The 18,341-nt window shown below is 49.0% G+C and overlaps 1 protein-coding gene across 8 annotated transcripts in view; it reads right to left on the reverse strand.

The window, feature by feature from the left end:
- INPP4A (inositol polyphosphate-4-phosphatase type I A) overlaps nucleotides 1–18,341 on the reverse strand; it is a 114,959-nt gene that overhangs the window by 31,322 nt on the left and 65,296 nt on the right. For all 8 annotated transcript variants that reach the window (XM_072951364.1, XM_072951363.1, XM_072951359.1 and 5 more), the window contains exons 5-13: nucleotides 13,930–14,048; nucleotides 11,615–11,731; nucleotides 11,269–11,348; nucleotides 9,612–9,723; nucleotides 8,735–8,825; nucleotides 8,122–8,269; nucleotides 5,600–5,730; nucleotides 3,670–3,774; nucleotides 3,056–3,164 (exon numbers count right to left, since the gene is read on the reverse strand). In XM_072951364.1, coding sequence (XP_072807465.1) covers nucleotides 3,056–3,164; nucleotides 3,670–3,774; nucleotides 5,600–5,730; nucleotides 8,122–8,269; nucleotides 8,735–8,825; nucleotides 9,612–9,723; nucleotides 11,269–11,348; nucleotides 11,615–11,731; nucleotides 13,930–14,048 — 1,012 coding nt within the window. The remainder of the gene's footprint in view (nucleotides 1–3,055; nucleotides 3,165–3,669; nucleotides 3,775–5,599; nucleotides 5,731–8,121; nucleotides 8,270–8,734; nucleotides 8,826–9,611; nucleotides 9,724–11,268; nucleotides 11,349–11,614; nucleotides 11,732–13,929; nucleotides 14,049–18,341) is intronic.

Below are 18,341 nucleotides of genomic sequence, written 5' to 3' on the forward strand. Positions count from 1 at the left end.
GTCTCTCAGCTCAAATCCCAAATCAGTTTAATATAGTATTTATTTTTCAGACCGTCTGAGGAAGCCAAGGAAAGCAAGGAGAAGTAGAAGGCACCAGTGAGGGTGTCTCCTACAATCTGAAGTTGCAAGCTCTGGCTGAAATGGCTGTCCTACCCTTCATGGAATGAGGGGCCCTGACTGGCTCCCTAAACGGGCTGCCCTTTGAGTTTGGGGAAAGAGGGCAAAGGTGGAGGATCACACCCTCCATCACCTCCCCTGGAGGTGAGGGTCACGTGGTCAGGGCTGAGACCCTTCCTTCCCTGCTGGGCTCTTTCCAGAGTCACCCAAAGGTGGTCATGAAAAAACTGCCCTGCCCTTTCCCTTGACGGACTATGGGGTAAACATGCAAAAATGAAAATCGAAGCATCCCAGAGGGAAACAACACCCCGAGCCCACACACCACAACAAAAAACGATGGAGCTGCCAGAAGCCCATGCAGCAGATCGCGGTCAAGCCAGCGTGGTCCGACCAGAGTCATTCCACAGACAAGGTGCACACACGGCTTTCCAATCTGCAATCGCTCTTCCAAATGAATAGCCGCTATTGAAGACAATTCAGTCTTAAGAATACAATCTCAAAATCGAATTTTTCAAACCTATTCTTCCCAGGCCCTAATACACGTAATGTGTGCTGCATGTAGGGGTGTGGGTGTGGGTGTGGGTGGGTGGGGGTGTGTGTGTGTGTGTGTCGGCGGCTGTGTACATTTCAGCACACACACCCCCTCCCGAAGCCGGAGAGAAGGCATCACCCCTTACTCACCATGCGTTCTCATGGCTCATGCTCTAGTAGCAGTCCAGGGACATACGCACAGGAAGAACATGGCATGAGTGAGGAGGAATACATTTCAAAGAGCTGCTGGTTAGGGATGAACACACGAGCGTGTGAGCTCACCCACACAGGTCTAAAACTGAGAGAGGCCTCGGCTGTGGGGGACAGGTGTTCCTCAGGACTTCCTGCGGTCAGATGTTCCCAGCAGAGACGGGGCGTCTCCAGCAGGACCCACCCAGCCACAGCCCCTGAGCTGGCCCCGCTCCTAAGGGCTGCAGATGTCTCCAGGAGCACCAGAGCAAGCACTCTGGGTGTGACTGGGGAGGCCTGGAGCAGCACTGGGGACCCCAGGCAGCAGACATGGTGGTTTCTGGCTGCCGTCTAATTCTTTGCTGGGAAAACTCATTTTAATTCTTGGTTTGCCCTCCAGGGGTAAAACTGACCCAACTAACACTATTTTTAAAATCTCTATTAGCTAATAAATATCATAAAAACATAAGCTAGCTTCATTCTTATAAGAGGGTGAAAGTGAAAACTGAAGAGTCCTAGATTCTTGTAGAAGAAGCTGGAAAGGGACTCCCAAACGCACTGCTGGGCTGATGCGAAATCCCAGCACCCAGGTGGGGGACGTGCCCGGCCTGGGCACCTCCTCATCCTGCAGAAACAGACTCGGTCTCCTCAGAGTAAGCGCACCCCTGAGCTGCTGTCAGATTTTAAAGGTTTTAAACAACAGACTGGAGATGGGCTATTCATTGCCAAAGAACATTGCAGATGGAAGGGACAACTCTGTCTACGAGGCTGTAACCGGGAGCCCAGGGCGGCACAGAGGGTGAAGCGCCTCCCGGAGGAGGGAAAGCATAGGCTTTCTCTGCATGAGAGCAAGACCCAAACACACACTCTCTCCACAGACAGAAAACTCACCAACACTCCTCAAAACTGCTAAAGAAAAGACCAAAATGAAGTATTAGCAGTCTGTTAGCAAACACCAAATGCAAAACAAAAAATCTAAAAAACAAGTTATCTTCTGTCAAAATTCTTGAATGACTTGTCAAGGGCCTGACTACAGGGACGATTAAACTTAGGAGCCCAATGTGCTCACGTGTCAGAGCAACATCTGTGCGCGCGCGCGTGCGCTCGAGGCCTGGGGAGACGGCCCACCCAGGGCAAGTTACGTCTGCAATGAAGGGCAAGTTCACAGGGTGCAAACCATTCCTGCAGGCGGTTTTATAACGTTGGTGGGAAATAAATAAAAATGCACATTACACGTTAGGAAAGTACTACAGAAGCATTTGGGGAAGAAAAAGTTCTTAAGTTAACACGCAGAGTAATTAGCTATCAACACTTCAACCTTCCTTGGACAGAACAGCCAGGGAGCCCCACTTGACTTACTTTCCCCTCCGGGGCCCCCACGCCAGCCTCAAATCGCACACTCACACCTCCACATGGCCACATGCGATGCAGCGACAGACACGACCCCCGGCTGGCTGTGCAGAGCTGTGGTGGGCACAAGAAGCTAGCTTTTGTCCTAATTCCCAGAGGAGCACCGAGTCGGGGAATCCCTGGAGGCCTGACGGCCTGGTCTGTCTGCACAGGGAGGACCCCTTGGTGGGGATGACTCAAGGTCAAGGAGGCTGCCAGGGGCCTCCCAGAGAACCTACCCAGGCTGAGGCTCAAACTCCCCCTCCCACGGCCCTTTCTGCCCTCTCCTGTCTCAGGACTCCTAGGCTCCGAACCAGTGCACAGCTCTAACCCCAACTTCCCAGTGTGCTCTCTCCCCAGACCTGCTCACCGCTCAGCCCACAGACCGCCGCCCCTGCCTTTCTCCCCAAGACCGCGCTGTCCAAGGTGAACTTTCTCAAGTTCTGTCCTGACTCCCGCCCCAGAGACACAGAGCCAGGCTCTGACCCAAGGCTCCATACGATTGCTCTGTGGGTCCTCCTGATACTCCAGGGCCTTGGTTTCACCGCCTCCAAACTGCTCCATTTCTGCCCAGTCATCCCCACGTTCCCCACGAAACCACTCCTGAGAGGGGTCGCAACCTGCTGGTCATTTCGCAAGGACAGGACCACGGATCAGGCACCTTGCCACCCACCCAGCTCAGTCGCACGCACAGAGCAGCACAGGGTCCCCCTGCCATACAAAAGCAGATCAGATGCTGGATGTTTTTGCGGGTTTTTTTGATTTTTTTTTTAACCTAGGAAGCATCAGACAGCTGTACGAGGACAATGAACACCCTCCAAGAACTTACTGTTTCTTGGTCTCTTCAAATTTGTGCAGCTTTTTGCGGAGACCTCCTGACTTAAAACCTTGGCAGTGTGCTGCTGGTGCCCCGATGGTAACAATGTCGTAGTTCTGATCTGAATGACAGAAAGCTCTCCTCCGTTACTCTGGGCTCAGGCCTGTGGACAAGCCAGCTACAGGGATACATACACAACTGTGGGGTCCCCGCCAGCCCATTTCCAAGCAGCCTATGTTCCCTCAGTTCCCCGGCCCGGCTGTCTGCGGCCTTGGGAGCCCAGCACCAGCACCTGAGCAAAGAAGGGCTCTGTATGTCTCAGGGTGGAGCCACCCAGGGCCGGGGCCACTACCAGCTACACTCAGTTTGCTTCTCTCCTTCAGCAGGACAATTTGGGATGGGCAATTTTCTGCCACACAAGCATAAAGGGAAACCGGAAGGAGGACAAACAGAAGGGGTTTGAGCTCTTTACGAAGGACTCACACAGGTCCTTGTGCTGTGCCTCTTTGAGGATCCAGCAGCACAACACACAGGGGAGGTGGGGGCAGATGTGGGGCAGCTCAGGGACCAAGCACACAGGGGAAAGAAGTGGAATGTGATTCGGCAAACGGGGCAGAAAAAGTTACCTGCTCCTCCATCGTCTTGAACTCTCATCCTTTGTATGTGCAAGTTTGTGGGAACAAATTCTAACTTTTTATCGGCTTTCAAACTGCTTGCTTTAAACGAGGGACCTAAGAAACAGAATAGGAACAAGGCTGGTCACCCCATACCCAACAGGCACGGCGAGCAGACAAGGGGCACGTAGAGGACGCCACTGCAGGTAAGCAGGTGTTATGTCGGCGGCGGCCTGGGAAATTCTGAGTTGTCCATGAACGCGTTTCATTCCCAGACAGGGGACGGGTGAAACACTGAAGGGAGAGCAGCTCCCGGACAGGGGATAGGCCCTGGATGCTGAGGTGCTGACTGGAGCCAGGTGCAGCCACCTGCAGAGGGCGGAGGAAGGACGCTGGGCCTTCCCATCACTCAGCTCGCAGGTGGGAGGCATGACACAGAGACAGGGCTGGGGCAGCACGACGTCAGCACTGCTATGAAAAGCAAGTGGGCCCGTGCCAGGAAGGCCTGTCCCGACGCCTCTTAGAGACCACCGTCACCCAAGGTCTAAGACAGTGGTTTGATGAGAGCAACACACCCCAACTATGAAAAGTGATGAGACGGTCTGCTTATCACCCCAGGTCTACCGAGATGAGTGAAAGCCACAGAGCATCGATTCTGGCCCTCTGGGACACATACTTTGTGTGTTTCCTCATTCACCCTTGGGTGGCCCAGGAGTTTGGACCATGTTTTGTTACAAATATGCAGAATCATATTTCTATAATCGGAATACTTAACTAAGTGAAGAACTACATGCCTAAAAAAGGGATTATACATTCTACTGACAATCGGAGAAATAAACACTCCAACTGGTGAAAAAAGGCACATTTATTTTGCCAGTGTACAAAATGCACCGTCTGTCTTTGTCACTGGAGACTGTTCTTGAGCTACTGATGGGATGGCCTATGGACCAGCAGCACTGGCATCCCGGGAGCCTGTTAGAAATCAGAAACCCAGATCTGCCAATTAAGATCCTCTGAGGACTTAGATGCACACTGACAGCTGAAAAGTTCTGCTCCAGAAAACTCAAGGTGTGCGGGTTTCAGACTCTCCCAGTAACAGGCATCCAGCACGGGCAGGTCCTTAAGTTCCCTCGAGGCAAACATTGCCACTTCTCTTAGAAATACTCTTAGAATCCTTCAGATTCAAACCAAACCCAGGGCACCATCATCTTGTCATCTTCCCTGTATTTGGTGTCTTCTCAGTCAAGTTCATGGACATGCTCCTATGTTCTGTGTCAAAAACCACATTAAGGGCTTATGATTTTCCTTAAACTATGAAATGCCATTATAAAGAGGGGAAGGAGGAAGGAATCTGAAGATAGAGAATGAAGTAATAGAAAAGTAAAAAAAAATCATTCCATTTTGAATTAAAAGGGAATGAGTTAAGAATACGCTACCCTGAGAATGTTCTGAAAATCTAATTAATTGGCATTTTTCAAGAAGAAAAGATGTCTCTAGTTCACTCTCTCTTTTGAACCTTAAAATGGAGAGTCTCACTCAATTCGTATGTTCAGTACAAGGACCACAAAACTGTTAAAACTAGGAGATCTACAAAATCTTGCCCTGCTTTGCCTCAAGGCGAATGGTCTGCATCTTTTTGGTCATTTCACTAATATCAGACCAAGAAAAAGAAATAGTAACATGACCCTGTGACTCTGTCTCCCTGAAATTTGTTTCAGTAGATGACACCATAGAAGGAATTTTCAATGCAATTCACAGATCTGTCTTCTTAATTAAGATTTGAAAACTCTGTATTTGAAAGAATTCACACCTACATGAGAATCTATTTTTAAAAATCCATTAGAGTGTCTGTTGGCAAGAAGATGTGTGGGACCTTGGGTTCCAGATTTGCAGCCGGGAAAACGAGTGTGCGAGCCACGGCGGGAAAAGCGCTGGCACTCACCTCTGTACTGATGGAGGTCGGTCAGGTTCTCCTGGTAGGTGAGGATGATGGTCTGGTACTGAGTGACAATTTGGCGCCGGAGGCTCTCCCAGCAGGGGGACAGCTCCCCCAGCTCCTCCAGTTCACACACTCTGCAGGCAAGACACACACGTGAGGCGGTGGTGCCGGCTCCCTCCCAGCAGGGGCACAGGAGTCCGGACCAGTCAGGACAACCAATGGAGGTGGACATGTCACTGCTGCCCAGAGATGACCCTGCAAGTCTAGAGGGCCAGCCATGGGGCAGGACAACAGGTGGCTCCAAGAGTGGCTGTATCCATAGACGGACAAGTGGGGAGGGGCGTGGCTCCACCAGGGCACCCTGGCATCCCTGCACATGTCCCCAGGCCACAGGGCCGAAGGCCTGAGCTGCAGCTGGTCGGAGTCTGACCCTCCCGGAACACGAGAGGATGAGGGCAACTGCTACCTGGGCCTCTCCCCTCTCCACAGGGACTGTCCCTGCCTCCAGGTGCTGGAGGTGTGGGGCCTTCTGCCCTCCCCAGAACTGCGCTGCAGAATACAACGCTGTCCTGCAAGTCTGCAGCCAGTGGCTCAACAATGGGGGTCCTGAGACTCCTGCTGTGGTTGCCCGGACCCTTGTGTTCCACTGTCATCCCTTTGGGGTCTGGGACAAGGACCCCAGAAAGCTGGCAACATTGGCTTTTGCTTCCTTCACTGCGTGATAAGTGATGAACCGCCTAAATCTAAAAGTGCACAGGGGCTGCGGGGAGAAGAGGACTAGAAAAGAAGAGAAATCCATTATCTCCACAAAAATGAAAGCTGCTTAAGAACTGAAATACAAACTTCTCAGCTCAACAGGAAAGAACAGCGACATAATCACAGCAACGAACATGCAAAATGGGTTTTTTAAAAAGGGGATAACCGTTTTAGGGAACTTAGGAACCTGGGGGGAAAGTATAAAAGCCCTGAAATTCTCATCATAGAAAGTCACCAGTTAATCCCTAAAACTGATGAATTAAGAGAGCACCCTCTACATATATTCAGAAATACAGCCGAAAACAGTAGAATGGCTAAAAGTGGTTGTTTCTATAGGGAAGTGGATCACAAAGTTGAGCATCCCAAGACTTACGTTTTTTGTTAAAAGCCTTTTTGTGTTCTTTGGCTTTTACTATGCACGTTTTACTCTGAGGGGTGGGGGAAGCTAATTTTATAAAAGTTTTAAAAAATCTACTTAAATTGTCTGAGGTTTTACAAACGTTGTGCCATTTTATTATTTTTAAATCAGCAAAATCAGTGTAAAAGACCCCCGCGCAGGCGAGGCCGTGGGGCAGCAACGACCCCACGCACAGCTAGCAGGGCAGCCCCGCGGCCTCGGGTCCGCACACGGGCCGCCGGCCTCGCCACTGCAGGCCCTTCTGTCTCCAGGTCGCAACCCATGTGTCACGTGGCTCCCTCTTATGCTTCAGGTTCAGCTTTCGCCATCTCTCAGGGGCCCGCCAGGACCACCCTCCTCCTCCTCACTGCCTCCTTTAACTCCCACACAGGGCTGACAAGGCCGGGCCCTGCTGCGGCCCCAGGTCCCTTTACTGACCGCCTCTCACGGTCTGTCTCGTTCATCAGCAGCACCCCCGCCCCCGCAGTGAGCACAGCACGGGCCACGTGGCTGGTGGGGAAAACAACAAAACCCTCCCGACCACAGCCAGGAATGAACCCTTCCGAGTTACAGTACACCGAACAGTGGGAAATTATGCAACACTAAAAACTGTAATGTGAAAACTGAAGATATGTGGAAAAGCAGCTGGTAACTATACAAATAGATACAAGTGCAGAAAAGCTGAAAGGGAATCTTAAAAAATTAACTACAAGAATACGCATATACAGGGAGATAAAGCAGCTCCTTGCATCATCCTTGCCATTTTTCTCTAAGTTCGAATTTAAGATTAAAAGAAACGAAAAGCAGTGGGATCTGGCTGCACTGCTCTCCCTCCTGCTCCTGCTGGGCTGTTTATAATTAGCATCGCTTCCTGACAAGGAGCAGAGATGACCCTGACGCAGGCAGAGACACTCTGCGGTGCCTGCACCGCCTCTCGGGCTCCTCCTGCCTCAGGACCAGTGAAATATGCTGTGGACCAGGGAGCCCTGACGGTCCTCCTCAGCCCTCTGGAGCCTGGACCCCAGGAAACCGTGACCCAGGCAGCCAGAGCCAGAGAGGGACCAGCTCTTTCTAACCATCTCAAGGCCGGATGGGAGGAAAGGAGGGGACAGGAAGGGACCCATACTCAGCGCCAGGCATGCAACTGCTGCGTCAGGCGTGCTCTCTTGTGACGTCCTTGCTCGCGAACCCCAGGACCCAGATGAGCAAAATGAGGCTTTGCGGCCCCAGCGGAGCAGGCGAGTGGTGGAGGCTGGGTCTGCAGTCTGACCCATCTGATGCCAGGGCTCCACCCATACATCTAAGAGCTTTCCAGAAAGGAAGAGGCAGGTGACAGGGGTCAGGGGTGGCCGGTCCCTCCAGGCGTCCTCACCTGGCGGCGTCCTCCTCCAGCAGGAGCTTCACGAACTGCCGGGGCACGTGCAGGGAGAGCACGCTCTCCGCCATCTGCTCCAGGATCCGCAGGTGGTTGCCCTCGGTGGTTGGGAACCGGTACATGCGGCAGATGGCGCCACCGAACACTGGGTGGGGGAGGGGGACAGGCCGCCGGTGAGCTGGCTGCAGACCCGCTGCGTGGGCCCTCCGCCCAGGCCCTCAACAGGGCCGTCACCCCCAAGGCTTCTTACTGTTCGTCTCAAGGGAATTAAAACATTTAAACCCAAACCCGTCAACGGACCGAGTCGGAACGCTCCTCCCCTACAACGTGCAATCTTGTGATCCCAGAATGTGTAACTGGCTCTAACGTGCCAGGACCGGGTGCGCGGGGAGGCTGTCATTCCCTGAACCCAAGGAGACAGAATGCCTCCCTCGGGGCATTCCTGGCTCCCGATATGCAGACATAAAGAACAGCACGCTGTTGTGCGGAGAGAGGTGACAATCGGGCTACGTGGCCCTGGCAATCAGAGCAGGTGGGGAGAGAGGGGGACCACGGGCCCAAGCGGACACTCACAAGAGTGGCAAGAGTACCAATGGAGGAAGCTGTTTACCCGATTTCAGTAAAGTGTCTTTTCTCAACGAAGCATACTTGGATCGGATTCCCAAAGCCTCGGTCAAACTCTCATCAACGGGCAGAACCATCTAAGAACAAGGACAGAAAACTGACTCGGAGCACATCATACACACGGCATCATGAAAGAACTCTTGCAACTAGGACCCACCATGACAAACACGGCGCCCTGGCCACAGACAAAGGAATCCACCTCCCATACGCTGAGTGCACTCCGCACACACACACTCTTCTAGACACGGCGTGTCTTTTGACCAAGTCACTTCCAATGTCTTTTGGCATTTTGCCGTGCAGAATGAAAGGGCGGGAGCAGATGATCCCAGAAGTACTTCCACAGCTGAGGTTCTCGGCTTATTTTGGGTAAAATGAGAGATCTCCGTATTCTACAATGACTACTTACCAGTGTTTGGGCTCTTAAATTAGAACTCTTGTTGGAGACTGTGTCTGTGTGAGCGACTGTGCATGAAAGGGGGTGAGAGAGAGAGAGTGAGGGAGACAGGGAGGAGTGGGGCGCAGGAGGCAGGACAGGGGTGCAGGTGAGACGTGGGGAAGGCGGCTCTGGGGCACATGAGTGTCTGGGACAGGAGGACAGTAACAAGCTATCAGAGGTGACCTTGGTCTCATTCCACATCCCACTGGCCACCTCTCCCCTCCCAACTGCAGCCCCCATTTCGTGGAGGGACCAATCTGGCCCGGAGCAGAGGCAGGGGACCCCTTTCTCTCTACCTGGAGAAGTGCCTGGGAGGGGGGCTGGCCTGTCCAGCAGGGGCTGCATCAAGCAGCAGGCCCTGCCTTACTCTCGCCTGAACTCAGAGGCCAAGTCCACCTAACAGACAGGAGGAAGGGGGCGCACTCACCCTCCCATTGACGGTGTCCAGAGACCGGGTCACGGGAGGCCGCTGGTCGGACTTCTCCTCCATCTGCCAGCCCATCACGGTGATGTTACCCACGCGGTCACTCTCCGCAGACCTGCAACCAGCCACAGGCTTCGGTAAGAAATGCCGTGATTGAGTTTCATTTTCTGCTAAACGCCAAGCTCAGGGTCCTGGGGGCACCAGGATCCGGCCAGCTGGTCAGTCAGACAGCATTTACTGCACACAACAGGCTCCAGGGGAGGCAGAAGAGGAAACCATGGGGGCAGAGAGAAGGGATGAGAGTGGAAGGAAGGGCATGCCTGGTGAGGCTAGAGGGGCCTGCCCATCAGCCCTGGGCTGACCCTGACCCAGAGAGTGATAGAGACACATCTCAGAGTCAGGACCTGAGAGCATCTTCTTCTGGCACTGGACCCCTCTCTGCCCCTTCCTACCCACCCTCAAGCTTTGATTAGCCTCAGGGCCTAAGGCTGGACTCCAAGTAAGCTGAGGATTTCCCAAAGCCTCTGAATCCTGGCACAATACAGCTGATGCCACTCTAGCCCCAGTGAACTTCGCCCCTAAGGTCCCTCAGGGTGGCTTCTGGCTGCCTGGGCCCATTTGATTCACCCAGGGAAGCCCCAGTGAATCCCTGATTCATTCAGAGAAGCCCCAGGCTTGCTATTTAAGAGGTGGACGTAGCCAGATTCTAAATTTGTATGTGGTCACAGCCACTGACCATTTCCTCTGTGACTCTCACTGTTCTCCTGCCTGGAAAAGCTCCCCCTAGGCTCTCTGTTCAACGGTCATCTCTAGCTCCTTTTAAAATCGATGATTTCTTACATTTGCCTCTAATCCAAGTAGAATCAGCTCCAGCACATGACTTATCGAGTGTTTTTCTCTAAGGCCCTTCCCCTACATGACCGGTCCTGTTTCCCCCGAGGCTCTCCCTTCGAACTGACTCAGGCTCCCACACGCACCAAGGATCAGTGCACACAGAGGACCAGTGCAGAGCTCCCTCTGCCCAGTGCCTGCAACGCTGTCCTCCCTGCACTTTCCAAATGTCGCATTACTAGCAGGGAATTCATCTTCCTTGTCAAAACTGTCTATGCTATTTTGGACTATTTTCACAATTTTTACACCATTTTGGGGGGAAAAAAAAGAACACCATGTCACCATGTCAGGGTGGGAACTGCCCCTAAAATGAATTTGGGAAAGGCTTACATCTTGACCCCAACATAGAGGAGTTGTCCCCTTCTTTTCTCCCTTCCCTTCCACAAATATTTATTAAACATCAGGCACTGTTCTAGGTGCTTGGTAAGCAAAACCATCAAACATCCCTGCTCCCTGGAAGGTTACGTCCTATTTGGGAGGGGATGGATAACAGACAAATGCGCTGGCATTATTAGATGTGTATCTAGGTTTTCCTTTGGGTCTGAGTACCTCCTCTAAAATTGCACATTTCCATTTCGTGACAGGTCTTCTGACAGGCTGAGGGTTTTTCCTCTCCTCAGTGACAACCACCTGCCACCCGAGACTGGCCTCTGGGAGGGTGGCGGTGGGGACAGGATGCTCTCTCAGTACAGGAAGTAGGGCCTTTCTCTATCTGGCCCTGGACCTCATAATTCCCAATCCTTTCACAGGAATAAAATTAAACACCAACCTTAGCGTTAAATACAACCTATGACGCCTGTCCTGGAGCAGATCTTTGACAATGAACGTTCCAGAGCCCAGTAAGTACATCTGAGGAGGAGGGGGAGAGACAGCGTTAGTGCAGCGTGCTCTGCCTCTGCTCCAACTGCCAGGCGCTGGGGTGCCCGGCTGGCTGGCTCCCTCCACGTGTCTGACCTCCTCATCTCCGGAGCCCAACAGGGAGGCTCCGAAGAACTTCCCAAGGACGAGCACATTTGGACATTCGTTGGTGAGCCAGGAGGGAGGCCAGGCCAAAACGATCACGCAACTTAAAAACAAAGGAAGGCTATCCCACCAACCACAACGTGGCACTTAACTGTTCCCTGAGATCTGTCTTTGACATCATACACGGAGAGTTTGATCTGTGTCATCTGATTGACAAGCGAGTCTTGGAAGAAGGCAATACTGCTTAGAAATATAGGATCGTTGGTTCCCTAGAAAAGAAAGGAAGAGAATCAGAATACAGAGTCGCATTGTTTTTGTAACTGGTTGTTATGAAACATACCAACATTTTCAGGAGGAGGAACTGACATTCTCACCAACTTGGATCAACAACAAAGGCTAATGGGGCTTAAGTGGGTGCATACAACCCAAAACACTGCTTTCCGAAAAGGACAGTTGTACAGGTCCAGATGCAACAAACAGGCACCACACAAGCTGGGCTCAAGGGCTCGTTCTAAGGATTTCTCATTTGGTAGGAAGGATTTTCTAAAAGTAAAATGAGTGAAATGTCCACACATATTCTTAGCCTCACAGCCTTAGATGAGTTACTTATTTGGATCTACTACTGCGGGCTATTCCTTTAAGATGTAGAAAGGCAGATGGAAGAGGAAATGAATGGCTAGAGTCGTTTCTTATTTCTAGAATCCTGGGTTTGGAGTAATTAAAGTCTGACTTTTTTAAGGCTATCCTCTTCTGAGGACAGCTGCTAGTTTCTAGATCACAGGTAGCTATTTCCTGGCAGCTGGGCCCTGCCCTCCAAAGCCCCAGCGTATCACATTCTCTTCCCCGGGCAGTGGTTCGCTATCTCAGCCAGCCAGTTAACGGTTCCCGACACTACCTGCAGCTCTGGATCCACTGTCTCAAAGCCTGCTGGACAGCCCCTCCCGGGCGGCCTGCTGGGGCCACAGCCCCACCCACCCTCTCCTGGCATCCACTGGTTCAGACCCCCTTTGACACTCTTTCCAAAAAGGATACAAACCTGGGCATCTGCTTCAGTGCCGTCTTCTCTGCTGTTCTCAGCCACCCAGCGATGAACTCCCCCTGCAAGTTCCACCTCCACAGCCTCCCTCACTTGTCCCCTTCTTCCCACTCCTTCCTGCCACCAGTCAGGTCCCCCATCACTCAGGACCTCTCTGAAACACACCTGGTCAGGTGACTCCCCTGCGGAAGAGCCTGCACTGGCTGCCATACACTGCCCCCTCCCCTGCGCTCTTGTGCCTGATGCCTGCACCACCTAGGATCAAGTCACCCTCCAAACCCACATAATGCTGTTCTAGCGACAGGCCTTTGCACAACTCCCACAGAACTCCACGTGCTCTTCTACATGTGGTCCCATGGACTGGCAGCGTGGGCATTACCTAAGAGCTTGTGAGAAATGCAGGATCTTGGGCCCCGCCCCAGCCCTATTAGGTCAGAATTTCACTAAGCCCCACCAGAGGAAGCCTTCTCTAGTCCCCAGAGCTGGAGGGGACCCTGTCCTCCGGGTGCGTCCTCGACTCTCTGCTCTAACACTTTTCATACTCTGCTGTGCCTGGATGGAGCCACATTCATCTCCACCACACCCCGCCACAGGATGGCAGACTTCTTGAGGGCAGGGCCAGGGCCTCAGGGGTCTGTGTCATCCACAGCACCCAGAACTGCACTCCATGTGTAGGCAGGGCTGGACAAATGCTTAGAAAACAAAATTGTTGGCTTGAACTTGGAAATAAATTTCCAAGAGAACAAAAAAAGGGTCTATCTTCCAAAATGTGAAACTGGGAAAGAGGAAATGCAGTTTGTTTGTTTGAGATTGCTAGCGAGGGGGCAATTCACACAGGGGCTCGTGTCACCAACAAAATCCTGCAGGACCTCACACCAGCCAACTCCTACAGTTTAGTTTCACAATTTACATAATGTGCTCAACTATCTAAAGAAATTGTGTAAAATCCCCAAGGTGAGTGAATGCATATCATTTCACTGAATGTAAAAAGTAAATACACAATACATCTCTCAAAAGGATATAAAAATAAAAACTAATAAAAATAAAGGGACGTCTGGTAGGGGGGTGGGTTAATAGTTAACACTCTCCAAACTATGATTAATGAGCAGTTCTCCAAAAGCAGGAGCCAGCAGGAGGTGACAAGGAAGAACTGGGTCTTACCTCTTAACGGCAATCAACCTTAGAGGATCATTGTTCAAAAACAGCTAGTCAATAGATAATTGCAAATAGATAATTGCAATAGATAATGGCAAATATAAATGCCACCCAGGTGAGTAAGTGTGATGAAAAATATTAATGTACTGAAAACCCCGGGAAGACAGCAACAATTCACAGGAATATAGCAGCAGCTACAGGTGCTCAGCCACTGAAGAGCCGGCCCACAGGGGCCAGAAACCCCGCCGCCGAGCTGCCGGGGGCCCCAGCACCCACCTCGATGATCTCCGTCTGTGCGTGCTTCGTCCAGAACGCCTGAGGCGGGGTGGTCACACTCACTGCTACAAAGCTATTTGGTTTCCGATCTAGCGATGGGGTATGCAGCTCACTGCAAGCTATAGAATTAGAAAAGGAAAGAAGTCAGTCTCTAAAGTCAGCCTCTAGTTAGTTCTCCGCTCCAAATACACCCAAAGAAGGCAAAAAAAAGTAAGTGACACTTGAAGGGCTGAGACGATCGCATTGCCAGTTGTCACAGGGAGGGAATTTTTTACATTGGAAGCAACCTCCTCTCACTCCTCCCCGCCTCCCCAGCCGGCCCCCAGGCCAGCATGGCCTTCACTGACAACGGAGGGCAGTGGGGAAAGGGGCTTTCTATTTCTAGATCCATGGAGGGGACGACACAGGAAGTGCCTGACCCATAAAGTTGGACATTAATAACTAATCGAACTTCTAACCAATTGAGCTAAGCAGCCACAGAGTAAGCTTATGGTACCCCCGGGTCTCTGTGTGATGTATGTTGGAAGCAAATTAAAATTCTATGTCAAAATAAACAAAGCTTTTTTTTCTTTAAAGGAAGTCAGTGTTCATTTATTCTCCTTAGAAGACTCATATCAAATGCAAGATTACTAAAAATGTGACATTTTTTTTAGAACAAAAGGTACCCTGTAGAATTGTTTCAGTTAGAAAATGTACTGTACTAAGCATTTTGAAATAGATTATAAGACTCAGATACTCCTATCATAGAAGGGACCCACAGGAAAAACGATCATATTTCATTGAATCTGACATGCTGTTGTAAGATACGTTAGGGAGGGGGGAAAAAAAGGTCCACTGCCATTAGTCCATAATATGCCAGTGATTGTAAGATACTTTCTGATTAAAGAGACATTAAAAGATGAAAAAATATCCATCTGTAACTGACGAAATACACGGTAAATCAAAGCTCAACACTAGTAAAAAGAATCAGCCTTTCTGGAGGGGCAGGTAACACGCTCCAACGTGCTGCGAGCCTGTGGTTAATTCCCAGGGCTCCGAAACAGTTGACTTTGACCATGTCTTCACTGCTTTCATGGAGGAGAGGGTTTTTAGCAGTCTTTACTCCTGCTCTCAGCATTCACATTGATTTTTTTAAATGCTTGCTAGTGATTTAAAATTCAGAAACTGGTTTTTACTTCTGCAAATTCATTTACTTGTGAAAATTAACCCCTTTGTCCTATCTTCTCATGCGTCTTTATAGACTTTCATTACGTATTGGGTATAATAAAATACAAACAGCTTAGATTTTCAGTTCAGTGGGTTTTGACGATCATATACACCCATGTAACCATCATCAAAACAAGATAACTTCTTCCATCAAAGTTCCCGCTCATACATCCCAGTCAACTCCTCTACCTCTGCAACCACTTTCTGATTTCTGTCACTTGCCTGTTCTTGAATTTCTAATGGAATGGTTTTAAGAGTCATATATATTGCATATTTATATACTGATAATTCATTCTTACAAAAAAAGATGAATTATATTCCTTTGTAAGAATGTATCAAAATTTACTTACCAGTTCTACTGTTAACAGACATCTGGTTGTTTCCAGTTTTGAGCCATTATAAATAAAGGTGCTATAAACATTCTTATTCATGTCTTTTTCTGAACATGTTTTCATTTCTTTTGCATAAGCACCTAAGAGTGGAATTTCTGGGTTATAGTAGAGTATACGCCTAGCTTTGTAAGCAGCTAACAGTTTTCTAAACTAGTTTTTCTGAAGTGGTTGTATCATTTTACAATCTCACCAGCAGTTTACATGAGTTCCAGCTGCTCGGCATACCACCACCATTTGGTGGGGCCAGTCTTTTTTCAGTTGTTTTAATTTGCACTTCCGTGATGGCTAATGACGTTTAGCATCTTCTCACCATGTGTTTATTGTTCATTTTTATAACTTCTTTTGTCAAGGGTCTGCTGAAGTCTTTTGCTCATTTTTAAACTGAATTTTTTTTTTTTTTACTGTTGACTTGTAAGCATTTTATTCTGGCTCTGTCCTTTGTCAAGTATGTGTTGTATTTTTTTCCCCAGTCTGTAGTTTATTCACTTTCTTAAAGATTTTTTGATGTTTTTATTTTAGATTTTTAATTTTAGGGAGTGGCAGGCAGAAAAAATGTCCCTCTGCCTGAAAAAGCACCCACGTCCTAACCCCTGGGATTTGTGAGTATATACAGGCAAAAAGGACTTTATAAATGTGATTAAGGTCACATTAAGGACTTTATAAATGTGATTAAGGTCTTGACATGGAAAGCCCACCTTATCTGGGTGGGCTTAATCTAATCACATGAGTTCTTATAAGTAGAAGAGGAACGTGTAAGAGTGAAATAGATGTGACAATAACAATAACTTTAAAAAAAAGGAGGCAGGAGTGATTCTAAGCATGAAAGGCACTTGACCTGCCATTGCTGGCTCTGAAGATAGAGGAAGGGTCCATAAGCCATGGAATGTGCATGGCCTTTATAAGCTGAGAACAGGGCACAACTGGTAGCTAGCAAAGAAATGGGGACCTCAGCCGTGACTAGGAAACATTGACAGTGTCACCCCAGAATTGCAGTCAGCCTCATTCCCCTTCACCTCCAAGTGAAAGTTAAGAAGTTTCAGAACAAGCAAGGAACTCTATTTTCAGAAGAAATATGTTACACTCAGAAATGATGAAAACAAATCTTACTTTAAAAGGCAAAGATACTGGGGTTGGGGGGAGGAATGGGGAACTCAGATCTAAAACCAGAAACTCATTCTGCCCACAGTCTGAATGAGCAAGGAAACAGACCCCCACCTAGAGCCCCCAGAGCGCCTTGCTGATACTTTGATTTTGGTGTTACAAACCTCTAGGTAGAAACCCAGCTGAGCCCTTTGGGGTTTTGGCCCAAGGGAACTGTAAGACGGTAAGTTTGGGTTGGTTTCAGGTGTTACACAGTGGTAATCTGTCATGGCGGCAACAGCAAACTAAAGCACAGAATCAGTGCTTTCTGATAAGAAATCTTTGCCTACCCTGAAGCTGCAGTTGTGAATTATTCTTTGTTTTCTTCCAGAAGCTTCAAGGTTTTATTATGTTTAAAGTTCTCTTCTATTTCTTTTATGATGTCTGTCTCAACAGGAATCAAGAGATTTGACTGTTCCATTTGCTTTCCCTTCTTTAAGCTACACCCTTCCATGACCCTGGTCTAGTTCCTCCTGGCCTGCCTTTACATCATGCAAGGTTAGGACATTTGAGTTTCTCAAGCACAAGTGATGGCAGATAGGCTGAGACATAGCAGGTGGCCAAAGGCAGGAAAGATTGAGATCAGTTTAAGGGCTAATGGGCCAACTGCCACCTTCAGGACACACCTTCCTACACATGGCGTTCTCTCCTGGCCTCGTCCCCACCCAGCCTATATAAGTATCACCCGAGGTTCAACTCCTGGCTCACGTTCCACAGCTTCCAGGAGGCTTTCTCTCAGTGACCCACAGTCCTGTCTCCTGTTTATCACTTACATCACTCCCCTGGCATATTTCCACAGAAACCATTAATCTCTGACAGGTATGCCTTGTTGCACCAACCAGATCATATGCAGTCCCAGCTGAATCGATGCTATTGAGGTAAACGGTAGGTAAGACATACCATCTGACTCAGCAATTCTATATCCAAGAGTTTACCCCAAGGAAATAAGGAGCAAAATATATGAAAGATCTGTGTATAAGTATGTTCACTGTACTGGTGGTGATAATGGCAAATTAGAAAGACCTAAGTGTCCCACAGTAGGAGACTGGTTAAAATAAACACGGCCAAGCCGCACAACAGACTCTGTTCAGGCATCCACGATGAGGCAACGTTGGCTAAAATGAAAAGATGCCAGTGATCTTTTGCTACATGAAAAAATCATGTTAAGAACACTAGGATGACATTTTTGTAAATAATTCCATCACCTCCGCAACCAAAAATCATTAAAATTCTCCGTACAGCAAGGTGTGGGTGTGAAAAAACATGTGGAAGGAAATACACCAAAATGCCAATTGTGATTAGCTCTCTCTGATGGGTTTTCTCTTCTAATATTTTCTTTCTGTATTACAGGTTTTTAAATAAGTACTTCTTAATTTTAAACTTTTATTTTTATTTTAAGATAAAATATTTGACCAATCATCTGGCTCCTACTCCTCACATATTAAAAAAAAAAAAACTGTGGTAAAATTCATTTACATAAAATTCGCCCTCACCTTTTAAAACCGTTTCTTTCTCCATCTGTCTGATTAACATGACTATATCACTGCTCCGGCTTTGCCAGATTCAGAGAAGTCCTGATTCGCATTACAGAAGTGAAGATTTTTAAATTAGTTATGCCAACTCTCCTTCTCTCTCTACACTCAGTCACTCTTTTTTGTTGTTGTTGTTAAATCC

This window comes from Vicugna pacos, chromosome 28 (assembly GCF_048564905.1).
Source record: "Vicugna pacos chromosome 28, VicPac4, whole genome shotgun sequence".
NCBI lineage: Eukaryota > Metazoa > Chordata > Mammalia > Artiodactyla > Camelidae > Vicugna > Vicugna pacos.